General features: G+C 40.3%; 1 protein-coding gene across 1 annotated transcript in view; it reads right to left on the reverse strand.

Moving 5' to 3' along the window:
• Nucleotides 1-546: 546 nt before the first annotated feature.
• The window catches only part of LOC127162044 (NLR family CARD domain-containing protein 3-like), a 34,237-nt gene continuing 18,218 nt past the window's right edge, over nt 547-16,565 (reverse strand). Inside the window, 5 exon segments of the mRNA XM_051104817.1 lie at nt 547-1,589; nt 1,684-1,730; nt 3,147-3,320; nt 5,169-5,339; nt 16,357-16,564. Of these exon segments, the coding sequence (XP_050960774.1) occupies nt 1,045-1,589; nt 1,684-1,730; nt 3,147-3,320; nt 5,169-5,339; nt 16,357-16,564 (1,145 nt within the window). The 3' untranslated portion in view covers nt 547-1,044.

Consider the following 16,565-nt stretch of genomic DNA (forward strand, 5'->3'; position numbering starts at 1 on the left):
GAAGCAAGACTAGAAAGGGAACATGGCTAAACTTCAAAATAAAAGACATGAAAACATGAACGTGAAACAAAACCCCCCCAAAAACCCATGTTACAAATATATATATATTTTTAAACTTGGTTTAAAATTTAAATAAAATAAAATAAAATATATCTGTATTATTGTTATTTTTATTATTAGGATTATTATTATTAACAAATACTTTATTACATGCATGCATACTGTTTTTTAAGATTACACAAGTATTATTATAATTTTTATTGAATTGTTAACATTTAATTACATTTAAATTCATATTTCGGTTGCTATTATTATTATTATTATTATTTATTTTTATAATTGACCATTTAAATTTACCATTTAAAACTATAATATAATACTTGTTCGTATCGGTTAAATGTACAAATAAGTAAATAAAAAACAGTAAATCAAAAATATGATTTTTGTCTATAAATATACTGTGATTAAAACATGAATCTCAGAAAATATTTTAAAATGTATTTGGACAGATTCTTTCACTTATTAAATGAGATCTTATAATCATTTAATAAACCTTTACGGTAGTTAAAATTATATATTTTATGAAATGCTGTGATTAATGTCATATTTTATAATGTCAGAAACTCATTTCAGTCTTGTGAGGAATCGATTATATTCATGATACAAACATCAATTAAAATCTGATCTCAACTTGATTTGTTGAGATTGTGTTTTATTATTTCTGTACAAAAACAAGACAGAAATAAATTACATGTTCTTCATCAGTCATGATTGTGACATTTTTACATTTTGACACTAATAAAACAAATGATTGATGAGACAACAATCACAAAATCACAATCACAAATATAGACACATATAGACTGATCTTACTGACTATACAGTGATTTCTGACACATATATATTTTGACTGTTATTTGAGTGACAGAAGTTGGGCTGCAGTATTAATGTCATGAAGAGACTCCAGAACATCTCACTGTTACTGATTTATCATGCAGCTCAAAGCATTATGGGTACAATCTCTCATCAGTCTATTCTGATTTCTTAACACAGTTTCACTGATGACCAATAATCAACACTAAACCCAGGATAGAGCGTCTGAGTGAATGTGGTCTGGACTGTGTGGATGAGACTCATTGTGTCAGAGACGCTGTAGAAGGACAGAGTTCCTGCACTCACATCCACATACACTCCGATTCTCCTGATATAATCATCAAACACTCCTATTCTACGACTGTTGGGCTTCACAGGGAGATCAGTCTGTATCTTATTGTGCATGAATGAATAACTGTCAGCAGAGCAGAACAAACCCCAGGATTGATCATTATATCCAAACAAACACTCATCACTGTCTCCCTTCCTGCTGATGCTCTTATATGACACTGATATACACACACGTCCACTCCACTCAATCTCCCAGTAACAGCGTCCACACACACTCTCTCTACACAACAGCTGAGGATAATAATCAAATCTGTCTGGATGATCAGGATACAACTGATTCCTTGCATATTTCACCTTTCTGTTTTCCTCAGACAGAATTAGTTCAGTGTATGCTATGTTTGGATCCAGTGTGAGAAAACAGGCATCTGAACACAAGAACAGAAACATTTATAACACAATAACAATCACTACAGCTGTGTGTGTGTGTGTGTGTGTGTGTATGTGTGTGTGTAGACGTACATTTCTTTATTCCTGCTGTAATCCTGGATTCTCCTCCATGATCCACACTAGAAAACACATACAGACACACATTCAGTTAGTCAAGAAGACGCTCTCAAAGGTACTCAGGGTGGTTGCTAGGGAGTTACTACTTAGTTTCCAGGATACATGGGTGGTTGCTATGCAGTTGGTAAGGTACTTGGGGTGGTTGCTAGGGTGTTGCTATGTAGTGGCTAGGGTGTTCTATGTGGTTTCTAGAGTGTTTCTATACAGTTGCTAAGGTGCTTAGGGTGGTTGATAGGCTGTTGCTATATGGTTGCTAGGGAACTTAGAGTGGTGGCTAGGCTGTTGATATGTAGTTGCCAAGGTACACAAGATGGTTGCTAGGGTGTTGCTGTGCAGTTGCTAGGGTACATGGTGTGGTTGCTAGTAGAGCTGTGTATCTAGATATGGGACTGCACTGAATTTCTCCTCAGCAGAAATGAGTGAAGCTGCTGTTTCTATCATCTTCACATACCCATTCTCTCTCTCTCTTTCTTGTAAATGAACACTTGATGAATGACACTTTTCTGAGAATAGAATATGGAGTAAAGATCACTAAACCTGGTTTACTGGTGTTTTCAGAAAGCAGCACTTTTATCCACAGTGGAGAGAGAACACGTTCACATGGTTGCCAGGTTGACAAAAATAGGTAACACACTTATAAGCAGATATTTCAGTATTACACATGTGAAGCTCTGATTCAGTGATTATGTCTATTTATATCAGGCAACCTCAGATGTGTTCCTCTGTGGCCAGATTAAACTTTGTTGTAGCCTATACTATACTCTGTTCACTGTTTTAATCTTGTTTTTTTTATTTTTTATTTTATTTTATTTTATTTTTTGCATTCAAATTAAGTGCAGTCCACTGCTGTGCACCTGCTGTGGAACTGATACAGAAACTGCTATATCCATACCCTTATCAAGTAGTACATTGTCATATGTATCAAACACAGCCCTAGTTCATTGGGTCTTGCTATGCTGTAGTAATAAAATAAATAAAAATATATATATTTGTGTGTGCAGTTGAAGAGTATGCGCTACAAGCACAGTACAACGGCTGACAGAACAGGAAAATTAATTTTTACTGACATTTGGTCTGACCATGTCTGACTGATGGTCTGTCTCATCTGACCACAGTTCACTGTTGTTCTACTGAAGCTCCTGTACTGCTACTGAAGACACCTGTACCATTTCCGTGCTTTGTAGTATTTTCATCAGCTAAAATAGTTTAATGTCAGTTATGTATGTTATGCATGTATATATATATATATATATATATATATATATATATATATATATATATATATCACATATATATATGTATGTATGTACGTATGTGTATGTGTGTGTGTGTAAATATGTGTATAAGTGTACAGTATATAGCACATAGCCACTGAGGAGTTGAAATACAAAAATGTAAAATCTTCTTGCTAGCCATACTTGAGTTTGTCCAGTGAGCAGGTTGAATCCAACAGTTTTTCAGTAAGTAGTTTGACTCCTGAATCTCCTGGGTGATTGTAGTTCAGATCCAGCTCTCTCAGGTGTGAGGGGTTTGAACTTAGAGCTGAAAACACATAACGACAGCCCTTCTCTGTCACCATACAGCCAGACAATCTGAAAACACAGCAATAGTCCATGTGACAATCAGACAAATCTCTTTTACACATTTATACCAGTTTCAGCCATGAATTATTCCTATATGGTCATAACTTAAGGTCAGTGTTAAAAATAAATGTATATGGAAAAAATCTGAAATGCATGTACACATTATAAATCATATGATGGAAATGCTGTCCAGTGGAGTTGTGTCACTGGTGTTACTGGAAAAACATCACTTCAAATCATAGTTTAACATCACTTTCTGTTTTCATCTATTTGATGTCATTTTCTACATTCTCTAATTTGTAATAAAGGAGAACTCCTTTCCAAAACAACAGTTTACAGATAATGTACTCACCCCCTTGTCATCGAAGATGTTCATGTCTTTTTTTCTTTCTTTAAAGGTTTCTACTTACACCATGTTTTTGCAGCGTTAGGTAATGTATAACAGATATTTCTCTTATATCTAATTCACTGATCGCAGTGTTAATCAGAATCCACTCACTGCTCAAAACACCAGAGTTTTGTTCAGTGCTGGGTTATGCAAACTCACAAATCCTCTCATTATAAAAAACTAAATGTAGACAGGGTGTAAATAAGAGATTCATTGTGCAGTGTAATCAGCTTCATTCATCATAACATAACTTTGTGAGCTCATGATGAACTAAGAAGAGTGACAGCTTTTATTAACTTAACTATTAAGGGAGTTTGCAAATCTGATATTGATTTAATGTAAAGTTCAATAAGCAAGTTCAATAATTTTTGCTCTATTTCATTAACGAAAATAGTTTCAAACAAAGTAACAGCTAAGCCGCAGCACATCTCCACGCAAACGCAGTTGTTTTGTTTATAAATGAGTGTGTTTTAAACAAATCTAGTGAGTCAATGATTCAGTTACCCATTCATAAAGACATTCATTTCTGAATGAATCAGCTGTTAGAAGAAATCAACTGAATGATTCAAGGATAAAATCAGTGACTTGCTGCCACCTACAGGCAGTTTTAATTTTATTTTCAAAGTACAATCATTTAATATTTCTATTATTAAATATGAATATTTTTATTACTAAATAATTTAATATATTACATTGAAATTTTCATATATCAACCTACGCTCATGTTACCTTTGAGCCTCATTAAATGTCTGTAAACACACCTACATTTTTGTGTTCACACAAAACACACCTGCCACTTTTGTGTTGTTCTTTGCCACCTCTGTAGTGCAAATTCTGTAAATTTTCATTTCATTTTATTGGTAACTTATTTTGTTCTATTGTTTTAATTAGAAATTTTGATGAAACTTATAAAACTTTGAATTTGACATAAAAGATGACACTTTTAATGAAGTTAGAAAAAAAAAGTTAGAAAAAGTTTTTGTTTTTTTGTTTTTTAATTACTAGTACAAGTGCTGCTAAAAAGAAAAGCATAGAGCCCTGATTTTATGTTATCATGTTATCATGCCCATTGTACTTGAGTTTAGTTACATTTTACAGGAATGCTAAGGGGTTAATATTTCATATTCTTCATGCTGTTCTGCTGCACTCCATTATGCACCTATTAGCCATTTGTTTGGATAACAAAAACATTTAAAATAAAAAATTCATTTTTTTAAGGCTGGTCTGCCTCAGCTGTCTAACAGTACATGTCAAAGTCAACTGGTGATTAGGATGGCCAATCAAATAAAAGGACAGTTGTCTGATGCATGTTGCATTTTCAAATCCAGAAAGACATTGAAAACAATGGATCATGAGCTTTTTGCATGTAAACAAACATAGTGTTGCACTGTATAAGTATATCAAATTACACTGCAAGCTTTACAATTTGATAAACACACTTTATTTTTTTTTTTATTAAAATCATTTACCTCAGAATCTCCAGCTGACAGGTTGGACTCTTCAGTCCATCGGTAAGATGCTTCACTCCAGAATCCTGTAGGTCACTGTTACTCAGGTCCAGCTCTCTCAGGATGTTTGAGGATTGCAGAGCTGAACAAAAACTTTCACAGGACTGTGCAGTGAGATTACATCCACATAGCCTGTGTAAAGAACAAAACAAACAACTATATTGAAAACAAGTAAATTGCCTTCCTTTTAGAGCCCTGCATGGGCCTTAAATATAAGCTCTAGTCCAGCCCTTGTCTGACAGCTTATCAGAATTCTCAGCCCGAGTCCAACCCGAGCCCTTTTTAATCTTGCAGAAATGAAATCTGGAAGCTCTCCAAAGAATGTGAAGTATGCAAACATGCTGGCATTCGATTCACAGAGGATCTTACCAAGGAAGACAAGATGGCAGAGGCGCTGTTGTGGCCAAAGATTAAAGAGGCAAGAGATCAGAAGAAAAGAGCATACTTCAGAGGCCTTTTGGGTTCATAGAAAATGTTCAGATTTTCCCTTGAGAAGGGAAATACATAATAAATTGTCATGATTGACTAGGAAAGACTCAAATGTGGGGCAAAATAGGTTTATTGAAAAAAACACACACACAAAAAAAAACAATATTCAAGGAAAATAGTCCTCCCAGCGCTCCACCCTGGAGGAAATCTGGGAAAAGCAAAAAACAAAACTGAAAACTCACAGTCCAAAAGCACACGGGGAGGAACTCGACCCGTTAGGCAAAACTCACGGAGGATGACGAGGCGCGGGGAGAGAATCTCGTCCCGGCGTAGAACAATCCCAACCACAACAAACAGAGAATCCCTGGGAAGCAATCTCAACCCAGCGTTGAACAATCACAGCAGTAATGAATGGAAAATCCTCGGGGAGCGATCTCAACCCGACGTAGAACACTCACAGCAGTAATGAATGGAAAATCCTCGGGGGAGCAATCTCAACCCGATGTAGAACAATCACGGCAGTAACAAACGGAGAATCTGCGGGGAGCGATCTCAACCCAACGTAGAATAATCACAGCAGTAACAAACAGAGAATCCTCGGAGAGCGATCTCAACCAGACGCGAGGAAGCACACTGAGGATGACACGGCACGGAATGCAGAGCTGCAACACCATCAAGCTGACAAAGCCGAATGCCAGCGGGTACTATGGGCAAAGAGCAAAAAATACCAAAAGCCAAAGGCGAGGAGAAAAATTGCAGAGAATAAACCGGACTAGACTAGACTTGGCAAGAGATCAAAACGGACACGGCAAGAAATCAAAGTGGACTCAGCAAGAAATCAAAATGGACTAACACCGGACAGATGGGGACGAGAGTTTAAATAGAGAGGGAGAAATTAGCAGAGAATGAAAACAGGTGTGAATGTGAAAATGGGAAACGAGAAACAGCTGGAGGGAGACACGGGTGAAATCACTGAAACAATAATGAGGTAACAAAATGGGTGGGGTCAAACAATAAGCAGGAGATACACATGGCACCAAACAAACACAACACAAGCCATGTGCTTACACAAACAGTGTCCTCTGGTGGCCATCCTGGGCACACCAGCTGACGATTGTGACAAGAAATATTTGATGTGAGATTTAGACTATTCATACACAACATTTAATTTATAATATTCCAGTCAAAAGGGAAATCACATACTTTGCAAAACTATTACAAAAAATTTAGGGACAGGGGAAATAATAATATTCAAGCTGTTGTACAAAAAATTTTTAAAAAATATTGAATAGCTGGTTATTGTCACACCCCTGAACTCTTTGTATTGGTTTTTCCCTCTTGTGCCCATATATGGTTTTCCTGTTCCTGCCCTCATTATGTCATTATTAGTTAACCTTGTATCACCTGTGTCTTAATGAAGTTCATTGTAATCACCTGTCTTTATAAGTTGGTTTCAGTTCAGTGTTTGCCATCCGGTCTCATTTATGTGTATGTGTATTTTTGCCCTGCTTGTGGATTTACCTGTTTGGAATATATTAGACCAGGGGTGCCCAACCCTGGTCCTGGAGATCGACTTTCCTGCAGAGTTTAGTTCCAGCCCTAATCAAACACACCTGTCTGTAATTATCAAGTGCTCTTTGAGATCCTAATTAGCTGGTTCAGGTGTGTTTGGTCAGGGTTAAAGCTGAACTCTGCAGGAGAGTCGATCTCCAGGACCAGGGTTGAGCACCCCTGCATTAGACTTTTGATTTCATTGACCTTCATTTTCGTGCTTATCCTTCACACGTAATTGTGACAGAAGACCAGCCCAATAAAAAAAAATAGGGGCGTGTTTACTCCGCATTTTTTTTTGTTTTGTTTTGTTTTGATCAGTGTTTTATTTATTTGTTTATTTATTTATTTATTCCTTTATGAATGATTCTGCTGTCCATGTCCTCCTGCTGGAGCAGGGAGACCGCTCTCTCGAGGACCACACCAAAGACTTTGTGTTTCTGGCCAACTACATGCACTACCCGGACAACTGCCTCTGCTTTTTTTATTTTGCTTGACTAAACATCACCACACGAGCGCAGTTGTCCGAGGATGATCCTTGAGAGAGCCTCACTGCCTCCATCGAGTGGGTGCTGGTGTCCTGCAATTCACATCTGACTGTGGACATTGTGGAAAATTACACCAGCCCCACTCAGGACCCAGAGCCCAGCCCACCATCACCCTGCTACACAGAGGTACCCGAGCCCACCGCAGACGGAGACCCAAAGCCCACCGTGACACACGAGCCATCGCAAAGGAGAGCGACCTGGAGCTAGAGCGCCTTAGTTTTTTTTTGGTGCAAATACATTAAAGTAACTTGATATTATCATTAAAGACAGGCAATAATAATTTTCATTTTGATTACATAATAATGGAAATATATGCATGTCAAAGTAAGACATGCCCCTTTGACAGCTGTGATGCCTGGTTACTGGTTAACTTGGCCCAGATTTTTAAAACATTTTTGGGTCAGTACACCTTAATAGCTTCAAAAATTGGTTGCCAATTAAGTTTAGAAAATAATGAATTTATAGGCCCAGATTATGCAGAGCTGTAATAGCTGCTAACGGTGGATATTTTGATTAATCGAAAATTTAAGTTTTTTCTATGTATAAACTGTTTATGTGACAAAATATGTTTTTGTACTTTTCTGTTATCAGTGCAAAATTATCACAAATTAAAAAGGATTCATGCCAATATTGTCCAAAACTGTCCCATAGTCATAGTCTGTTTGAACAATTTCATCTTCTCAAATTATCACTACTTGCCTAAAATAAAATCTATATATATTAAACAGTTCAAGTATAAAACAATGTTAGTTTATATGTTAAACCTAGATAAATGTGTGCTATTAGGCGCATATCAAATCATTTGTGTGGAGAGTGGAAGCTAAAGCCGCTTTGCAGGACATGGAGGCAGATATATCAATGGGGTGTTTTTCCATGATTTAAGTGTTTAATTTGAAGTTACTAAAGGAAGTTCCCTTCAGTCATACTCAACGTTAAGTCATAACTGATGTATTTGGGGTCCTACTTGGAGGTCCAATTACCTCTGAGCTTAAAAAGAAAAGGCCAATGAACATTGACGAGTGGAATTTTAATGCCAAGCCACTCCCCTGTACATACGGGTATATAAGACGGCGGCATGCATCTGCTCATTCAGATTTTTGCTTTAGATCCAATCGCTTCGTGAGCCGCTTCTACAATTAAGAAAGAAAATACCTTTCATCTCTGGAGGAGTTTCTTGGCTGTGTGAAACATTCTTTCTTAGCAGTCAGTGTGGAGAGATTGCTCTGCTACAATCCTCCCCTGGGCAATCCAGCCTAAAGAGCAATTTCCTACAGCATACACGATCGTTGAGAGTGTCTTTTTCAAGATGCATCTCCGATCGTGTGCTTTTAGTGAGCGATAGTTACCTTATTCCTCATGACTGGGATGTAAACAAATGCACATTGAGATGGTCTACTTTTATTATTGTGCACTCATAAAATCAATAAAATGTTGCAAATGGTGCTTTTATAAAATAAAAAAAATAAACATGGTCCATTTCCTGTCATCTCAACAAAACATAGAACTGTTCATGCTGTGCTGAAGGCGCATTCGCTGCTGTTGACTGAGACACTAAATCCCTTTCAAGCTGGTCTCAAAAGTGAAAGTGAAAGCGAAAGTGATGTCTCGTGTTGTTTCTACAAGTGCAGAATTTTTTTTTATCATAATTGGTAGGTCTCTATATTATAAAAATAAGGAGAAGCACTAAACAGGCCCATAGCCTGCCTTTGCACTCTACTCTTTCCGGTCTTTCAAGGCTGCATTGGCTGCACTGACCTAAGGATTATAGTCTGGATTGCTCCGTCATTTCAGCAATCAGTGAAGGGGCTATCGTTTTCTGATGCCGGAGATTCTGCTTAGCAGCCCCCTGTTGTGGCAGCTGCACAGCTGGAGTCTGAGGCTAAGTTGATGGCCATGTTCCCCCAGGTAGCCTCGACCGCCAAGCTGGAGTTTGGGTTCCCCACCTTCCCCTGTGCGTTCCACGCCTTTCCTCCTGGAGGTTCATGAAGAGCTTAGCTACATGTTTGGCTCTTCCCTCCACACTTCCCTTATGTGTGTGCCATTGCAGTGCATTTATGCTCGCAACGCCGCCACCTAGTGGGGCTGTCCGTGCTTCCCACCTAAGCCTGTAAGCATTTGCCAGCCCTGCCTGTAAAGCGGGGCTCACAGTGCTGCAGGCCATGCCGCCTCCACCCTGCACACCATGGAACCTCCTGCATTATATCAGGCCTTGATCCTGAAGTGCACAAGGGTAGTTCTGACTCGAGGTTGATGCAGGAACTATGTACGGTGACTGAAAAGTCTCGGTGCAGTCCCTCAGTCAGGTGATGTCCATTTTTGTGGCCTAAAAGTGCTATTCTGGCTGAACCTAGTGGAGATGTATGATGTAGATAAAGTTCACTTGCTTGGTGTTCCATCTCTCAGGCCAGCATCTTCTGCCTGTTGCTGAAGGCACCCCCGGTGGGCCCATCAGGAAATGCTCCTCTTCCCTTCGGGGGCGTCGAGCTGGCCACACCAAGGGGGTGGCAGTCTGCCATTTGGGTTGCCTTGCATGAAGCGGGGCTTCCTGGAAGCGGACTACCCGGGGATTGGAGGAGTGCTCTGGCAATACCCTTGGGAAAGACAGGGTCTTTCTCCACTGCTGCCGCCTCTGACCTATGGGTCAGCAGGTACTCACCCTTTCAACAAAAGAGAAATTTTCTCTATGTCTTTTGGGTTTCTTAAAACATGTTGGGTTTGTCTGTGAGTGATGCATGTCTTACTCACACCCAAGCCCAACACATGGTCTCGCCGTCTAAGCTGGGGATGCAGGACGCGTTGCTTCTTTGCACCAGTTGCGACAACGTGGGATTGTGGTAAGCAGCCTGCTGCTACTTTGGGATGCTTGCTTTCTGGGTTGAGCCTACCATTCCTATGTAATAAATTTAGCTTTCGCCCACCCAGGGACGCCAATTAATGTAATAAATTCCGCTTTCGCCAAACTAGGGACGCCAGTTAAGGTAGTGAATTTAACTTTCGCCAACCTAGGGAGGTGAAATAGGGTAGTGATGGGTACTCATGTCACAGCTGACGTTATGATTCTTGGATTGCGTCAGTTAATGTGTGGTTATGAGTACATCACATAAGAAAGATTGGTGGGATCTCTAACTTGTAGAACCTCTTCTGTATTATCAACACAAGGAAGACACAAGTTGTAATAAAATAAATTTTATTAACAAAAGATAGACAAGAGTAATCAACAACTACTAAATGAATACCATGAATGAAGAAGGAATAAAGTGCATAAGATGCATAAGAAGCAAGTGATTATGTTGGGAGTTGCTATGTCGGAGCTACGTTATCTGGACAGACAAACTGTTGCTACCCTGAAACAAATAAGGTGAAGAACCTTATTATGCATCAAACAAATACATGTAAGATTTGTTATCAACTGCAATCAGCAATATAATATCTAATGTAAATTAGAAAATCATATACTGATAATATACAACAATGCCAAGGTCTCTGGAAGAGGTTTGGAAGTGATATTTATGTTCGCCGTGGTTGAATGAGCAGTCCGGTGGCGGCGACTTCTTCCACTGGTTGTGCTGGTGGCAGTACAGTGGGGAAAGGAGCAGGAATTAGATGTTGAAAAACGTTTCAACAGCCTTGAAGGTGTAGCACTGTAGGATGCAGGCTGGAGACTCAGAATGGGGGTTGATCTGTTTTTGTCTGATCCCTTACAGAACCGAGACTCAGAACTTCATATCTGTTACTGTCTCTCTGAACGGGAGAGAAAGTTGTTGTTCTGTTACAGTCCTTTCCTTTGCGGGTGGCAGACTCAGAACGTGTGTTTCCTCGACTGGCCGCAGACTCAGAACGGCGGTTTGTTCTGTTGGTGTCTTTTCCTTCACAGGACTCAGACTCAGAACATTGGTTGTCCTGTTTGTGTCTCTTAGACATGCCGGAGACTCAGAACGAAGGTTGTTCTGTTAGTGTCTTTTCTTTTACAAGTGTAGCGTCTGGACCAATCAGACATACATTAATTGTTACATTTAACAAATAGTCTTTAAACACAACAGGCCAGCTACATGCTGGAGCTCTGGAGACAAACCCCCCCAAAGCAACTAACACCCCAAAAGGGCTCAGTTGCCAGGACAACGATCTGATACCACAGGTTTTATTGCTTCAAGGAATGCACATCTGCCCATGCTACATTTGCCATAGGAAAGACACAATGCCTATAGAGATAGACTCCTTCCTATTCATTCACAGACAAACCTTTCTTTGACCTTCCTATCACACATAGCCCAGGTTATTGTGTACAGTATTACTGCAATGTATTTTAATTTTGTCTGTTGTATTTGTATTTGTCTTTCTACTGTTTTATGCATGTATTATGATAGATGACTAGTAGTATAACCCACCTATGTCATGCTTGGACTCTTTGAGTTCGTATTTTAATGATCTAAAAGATGGTGTAAATTAGATGTTGATACCTTTGCAACATGTTAGTGTTTTAAGAAACCTTAGTAGTTTTTGCATCAACACCCAATCGAATTACATATGCAAATTACCATGCTCACAGACAAAGAGTCGTAAACTTTCTCTCCAAAGGTGAAAGTTACCATTGGTTCATGGACCTCCTGGAGGCACAGCCTCCAGAGAGTTTAAAGGCATCGACCCCTCTCTCTTCTCTCTCTCTTCACTTTCTCCTTCGTCTGCAACATCTTCTGATTGCTGCCCGTGTGGAGGAACCCACGGGGAGCCTGAGCCGGCACAGGGCGTGCCCGGCGGGCCCGACAGGCCCAACACACAAAGCTGTGGCTCTCGACCACAAAGAGCCAGACAGTTCCACTCAACTCTGGAATTCATCTTCATGACTCGTCTCAGCCAGTCGGTGGTTCTTGGAGAACCTAAGAAGATGGGCTAGAACTCTTCAGGACTTCCCTAAGCGTGTGCCAGGCCTTGCGGCCTTGTCTTTCCATTCCCCAAAGATCACAGGACTTCAGCTGAGTCCCTCTCAGCTCTTGGTTCTTCTTCACTTTTCACATGGGAAGAAACTCCCAGTCACCAACGAGTCAGGACATCTTTGGAATTCATCACTCTTCAGACCCGGAAGAACGTGATTGCAATTCCAAAACCACCACTGCTTCAAACCATCAAGACGTTCAGAGACTGCATTTGGACACTTGTTCGACGACCAAGGCAATGCAAGTATCGTACACTTAACTAAACATACAGAGGTTTGGTATAAGCTGTAGACAGCACTGATGGTTTCACAGCAGGTGGTTAACTGACTCTTTTCATAGCTTCATGTTCCTTCTCTCTCTCTAACTGCTTCTCACTGACCCTTCTCCTATGTATGAGTGCTTTTATGTTTGTTGTTTAGATTAGTTATGTGTTAGTCCTTCGTTAATAAAACTCTTGTGCACAAATTACATGAGTGTTGATTCTGATTCTGCTTTGCAAATTAATGTCCCTTTACGATTCCGATTCGAGCTACATGCTCTAATGCAATGGTACTTTAAGAAAGTTATTTTCTGTGGCTAAGAAAATATCACTTCTTATAGTTGATATAAAGATTATACTGAATGTTCGCTGAGCGAACAGATTAGTTGATGGAAAATTGATTCTGCTACAGTTACTACTGGCAGCTGATATAAGTAATTGTAATTAATCATAATTAATTGTAATTATTTATATACATTTCCCTTTGAGCTAAAATTCGCTACACAAGACTCAGACTCAGAACTGTGTATCTGTTACTGTCTCTCTGAACGGGAGACTCAGAACAAGCAGTGTCTTTTGGAAGGGTACATTTATCCCTTTCTGATGAGGAGGAGATTGCAGTTTGGCGCTTCTCCATTTCCATGCTGTGACTGGCTGGTTCCATCAGAGTGGGGGGACACGTGGTGGTCCACCCTTCTTTCCTCCTGTGGAATTTATTTGCATAGTCCAAACACAAAGCTAGAAAAGTGTCACTAAAGTTTTACTGGTGCATTTATCACTTTCCAAACCATAACCAGAATGCATTTGGCAATGTTACGAACACATTAAGTCCAAACATGGTGGGAGAAGATTGAACTGTCATGCATGCATTCATTTGTACATTAACAGCTAAGTTTGTGTAAGGTGTTGCACTACACATTGCTGTCACAAGGAATACTTATTTCTCTGAATAAGTATAAGATGTGTGTGTTGTAGTGTGCATCAGTTTTAAGGTTTGAAAACAGTTATGAATGGATTTGGATGGATCTCCATGATCTCTCTTAGTTTCACCCACTGCTGCTGCATCTGGAGGTCCTAAGGAATTTTTATGGTCGGTCACAGGCCAAACCCTTAGGAACAGTCTCAAGGTGGGTGAAGGGCACAAACTGCATTTTGACCAATAGGAAGTTCTGTCCTTCCCGGGCTTTGCACCAAAGGTGGTCTTCTTGTGCTCTAAGAGGTGTCTGGCTGTTGTCCTGGCATCTTTATCTGATGCCGTTGGACAGTCTGTTTATGTTAGTTCACCAAGATCCAATCAAAATGTAGCGAACCCATGTCCAGTATTGTGGTCAGGGAGGGCTCCTGCCATAAACTGGGCCCTGGAATGTGCTGTCCACTACACCTATAATCACTATTTAATGCAGGCAGCAGCCCGTTTACTAATTATTCTACCTAGCCTGTCTGCTGGTCGATTTGGTCAGTCCCTATACCTTGAAAAGAGCAGTGGGCTTCGCCCATTCCTGGTTCTTGAGTTCTGAATCAGTCCCCTCTTCGGTCTACCTTTTGGGTGGCTGAAACTGAAACACATATTTCTAATTTTCAGCACCAGGGTTGGGTTACAGCTTTGACCTGTAGGACACTTGCTGTTATGCCCTGATGAAGATCGTTTTTCGGTCTGCTTCAGGGGTCAGACATATCAGTACAGTTCTCCCCTTGGCTTCCCTGCTTTTCGGAGTGATCTTACAAACTCACGGGGGGTGCCCTGGCCCCACTTGGGAGATCCTCAACCATCTCACAACTGGAGTATGAATACCTCACTTGTGAGATTTGTTGGATCCCTTGGTGCCTTCGCACCTCAGCCGTTGGGAGTTCGGGTCAACTGGGAGAAGGGTGAGCTTTTAAAAAGAGAATGGCACTCTCTCTTTTCTTGGTATGGAGTTCAGTCCGGTCGAGACATATCAGCTAAAAGGGATCGGTGCTGAACTGCTTGATTCTTTTCAGGCACAGGACAGCGGTCCCTCTAAACTTTTCAGAGTCTCATGTGGCATATGGCGGCCATAGCCGCGGTTTGGGCATTCGACTGTTCCATATGAGATCGCTTCAGCACTGACTATACAACCTGATCCTGAGATGGGCATGACACCGTGGCACACTTAGGGTTGGCGTCCCCTATTCAGCCACTGGTCAGACCCTGTGTTTCCTACAGGGAGCTGTGCTCTTAGGCCAGGCACAAGGCAGTCATCTCGGAAGCCTCCGGCATGAGCTGGGATGCCCTTTCAAGTTGCAAGCAGTGCTTTGCCCTCTGCCGGTTCCTACCAATGCTGCGGGACAAGTGCACGCTAGTCCATAAGGACACCATAGCCACGGTAGCGTACACCTACCCCTGATGTTGCAACTTGCCCGGCTTACCCTCCTCTGCAGTCAATGCGGCTCAAATCGCAGCATGCCATTCACTTTTTCAGAGAGTTGAGTTGTGACCAAAAAATAAATAAAAACACTCTAGCAACTCCAACCCCAGGTGTCCAGCTCATCTGGAGTCAATTTGGCAAAGCTCAAGTAGACCTGTTTTGCTTCCTCTAAATCCTCCCACTGCCGGCTTCTTCCTGACCGAGGGCTCAGCAGGCACCCACTGGCACACAGTTGGATCCGGTCTACGAACAAGTACGCCTTCCCCAGTGAGCCTCCCTGCACAGACCCTGTGCTAGATCAGGGAGGACGAGGAGCAGATTCTGCTGGTGCGTCTTACTGTCCCACCTGAACCTGGGTAGCTGACATTCATGCTCCTCGCGACAGCCCCCAGAACCTTCTTCTCAGGGATGGGCACAGTCTGGCACCCGCATCCCGATCTGTGGACCTGTATGTCTGGCTTCTAGATGGGATGTGGTAGACCTCCCCAGAATGCACAATAATGAAATAACCAGAACAGGGTGAACAGTTTACCTAGTGATACCATTCATTGTCAATATTGAGGCTAATACTCAGGGGATACTCACATTTCAAAGTATAAATAACATGAAGAACATATGACTTCATTTTCTTTTTCAACATCTCAAGACAATGTTCACAATTAATACTAAGAGTTGTATTGCATTTATATATATATATATATATATATATATATATATATATATATATATATATATATATATACACCTGCTTTTTACATTTTCTGAATGCCTAGCCCCATGGGCGTACATGTTGGCTTTAGGTCAAACTGACAAAACAACCACAGTGCTTAGTAAGTACTAATAAACAGCCAGTATGTTTTTAATAGGCATTCTAATAAGCAGCTATTTAATAGTGAGAATTGGTAGTGTAACCATTAACTGTTTATGTTATTTTAATTAAGAGTTTATATTTATTCTACATTTTAATTTGTTAAAAAAGCACATGCTAAAATCATGAATGTGGTCAGGTTTTAAAGTGGAGTGATTGTTTTTAACATTACTTACTGAACTGATCTGGATTCTTTAACCACAGGTAACAAATACTGAAGAACTTCATCTGGTTTATGTTGTTTTCCAATAAACTGTTTTAGATCAAAAACATCCATCTTCTGCTCTGATGTCAGCAACACATAAACCAGAGCTGACCACTGTGAAAAGGAAAGTTTGGATTTTCTTATTTTTCCAGATTTCAGATAATCTTGGATCTCCTCATC

Source organism: Labeo rohita, unplaced genomic scaffold, assembly GCF_022985175.1.
Source record: "Labeo rohita strain BAU-BD-2019 unplaced genomic scaffold, IGBB_LRoh.1.0 scaffold_82, whole genome shotgun sequence".
Taxonomy (NCBI): Eukaryota; Metazoa; Chordata; class Actinopteri; order Cypriniformes; family Cyprinidae; genus Labeo; species Labeo rohita.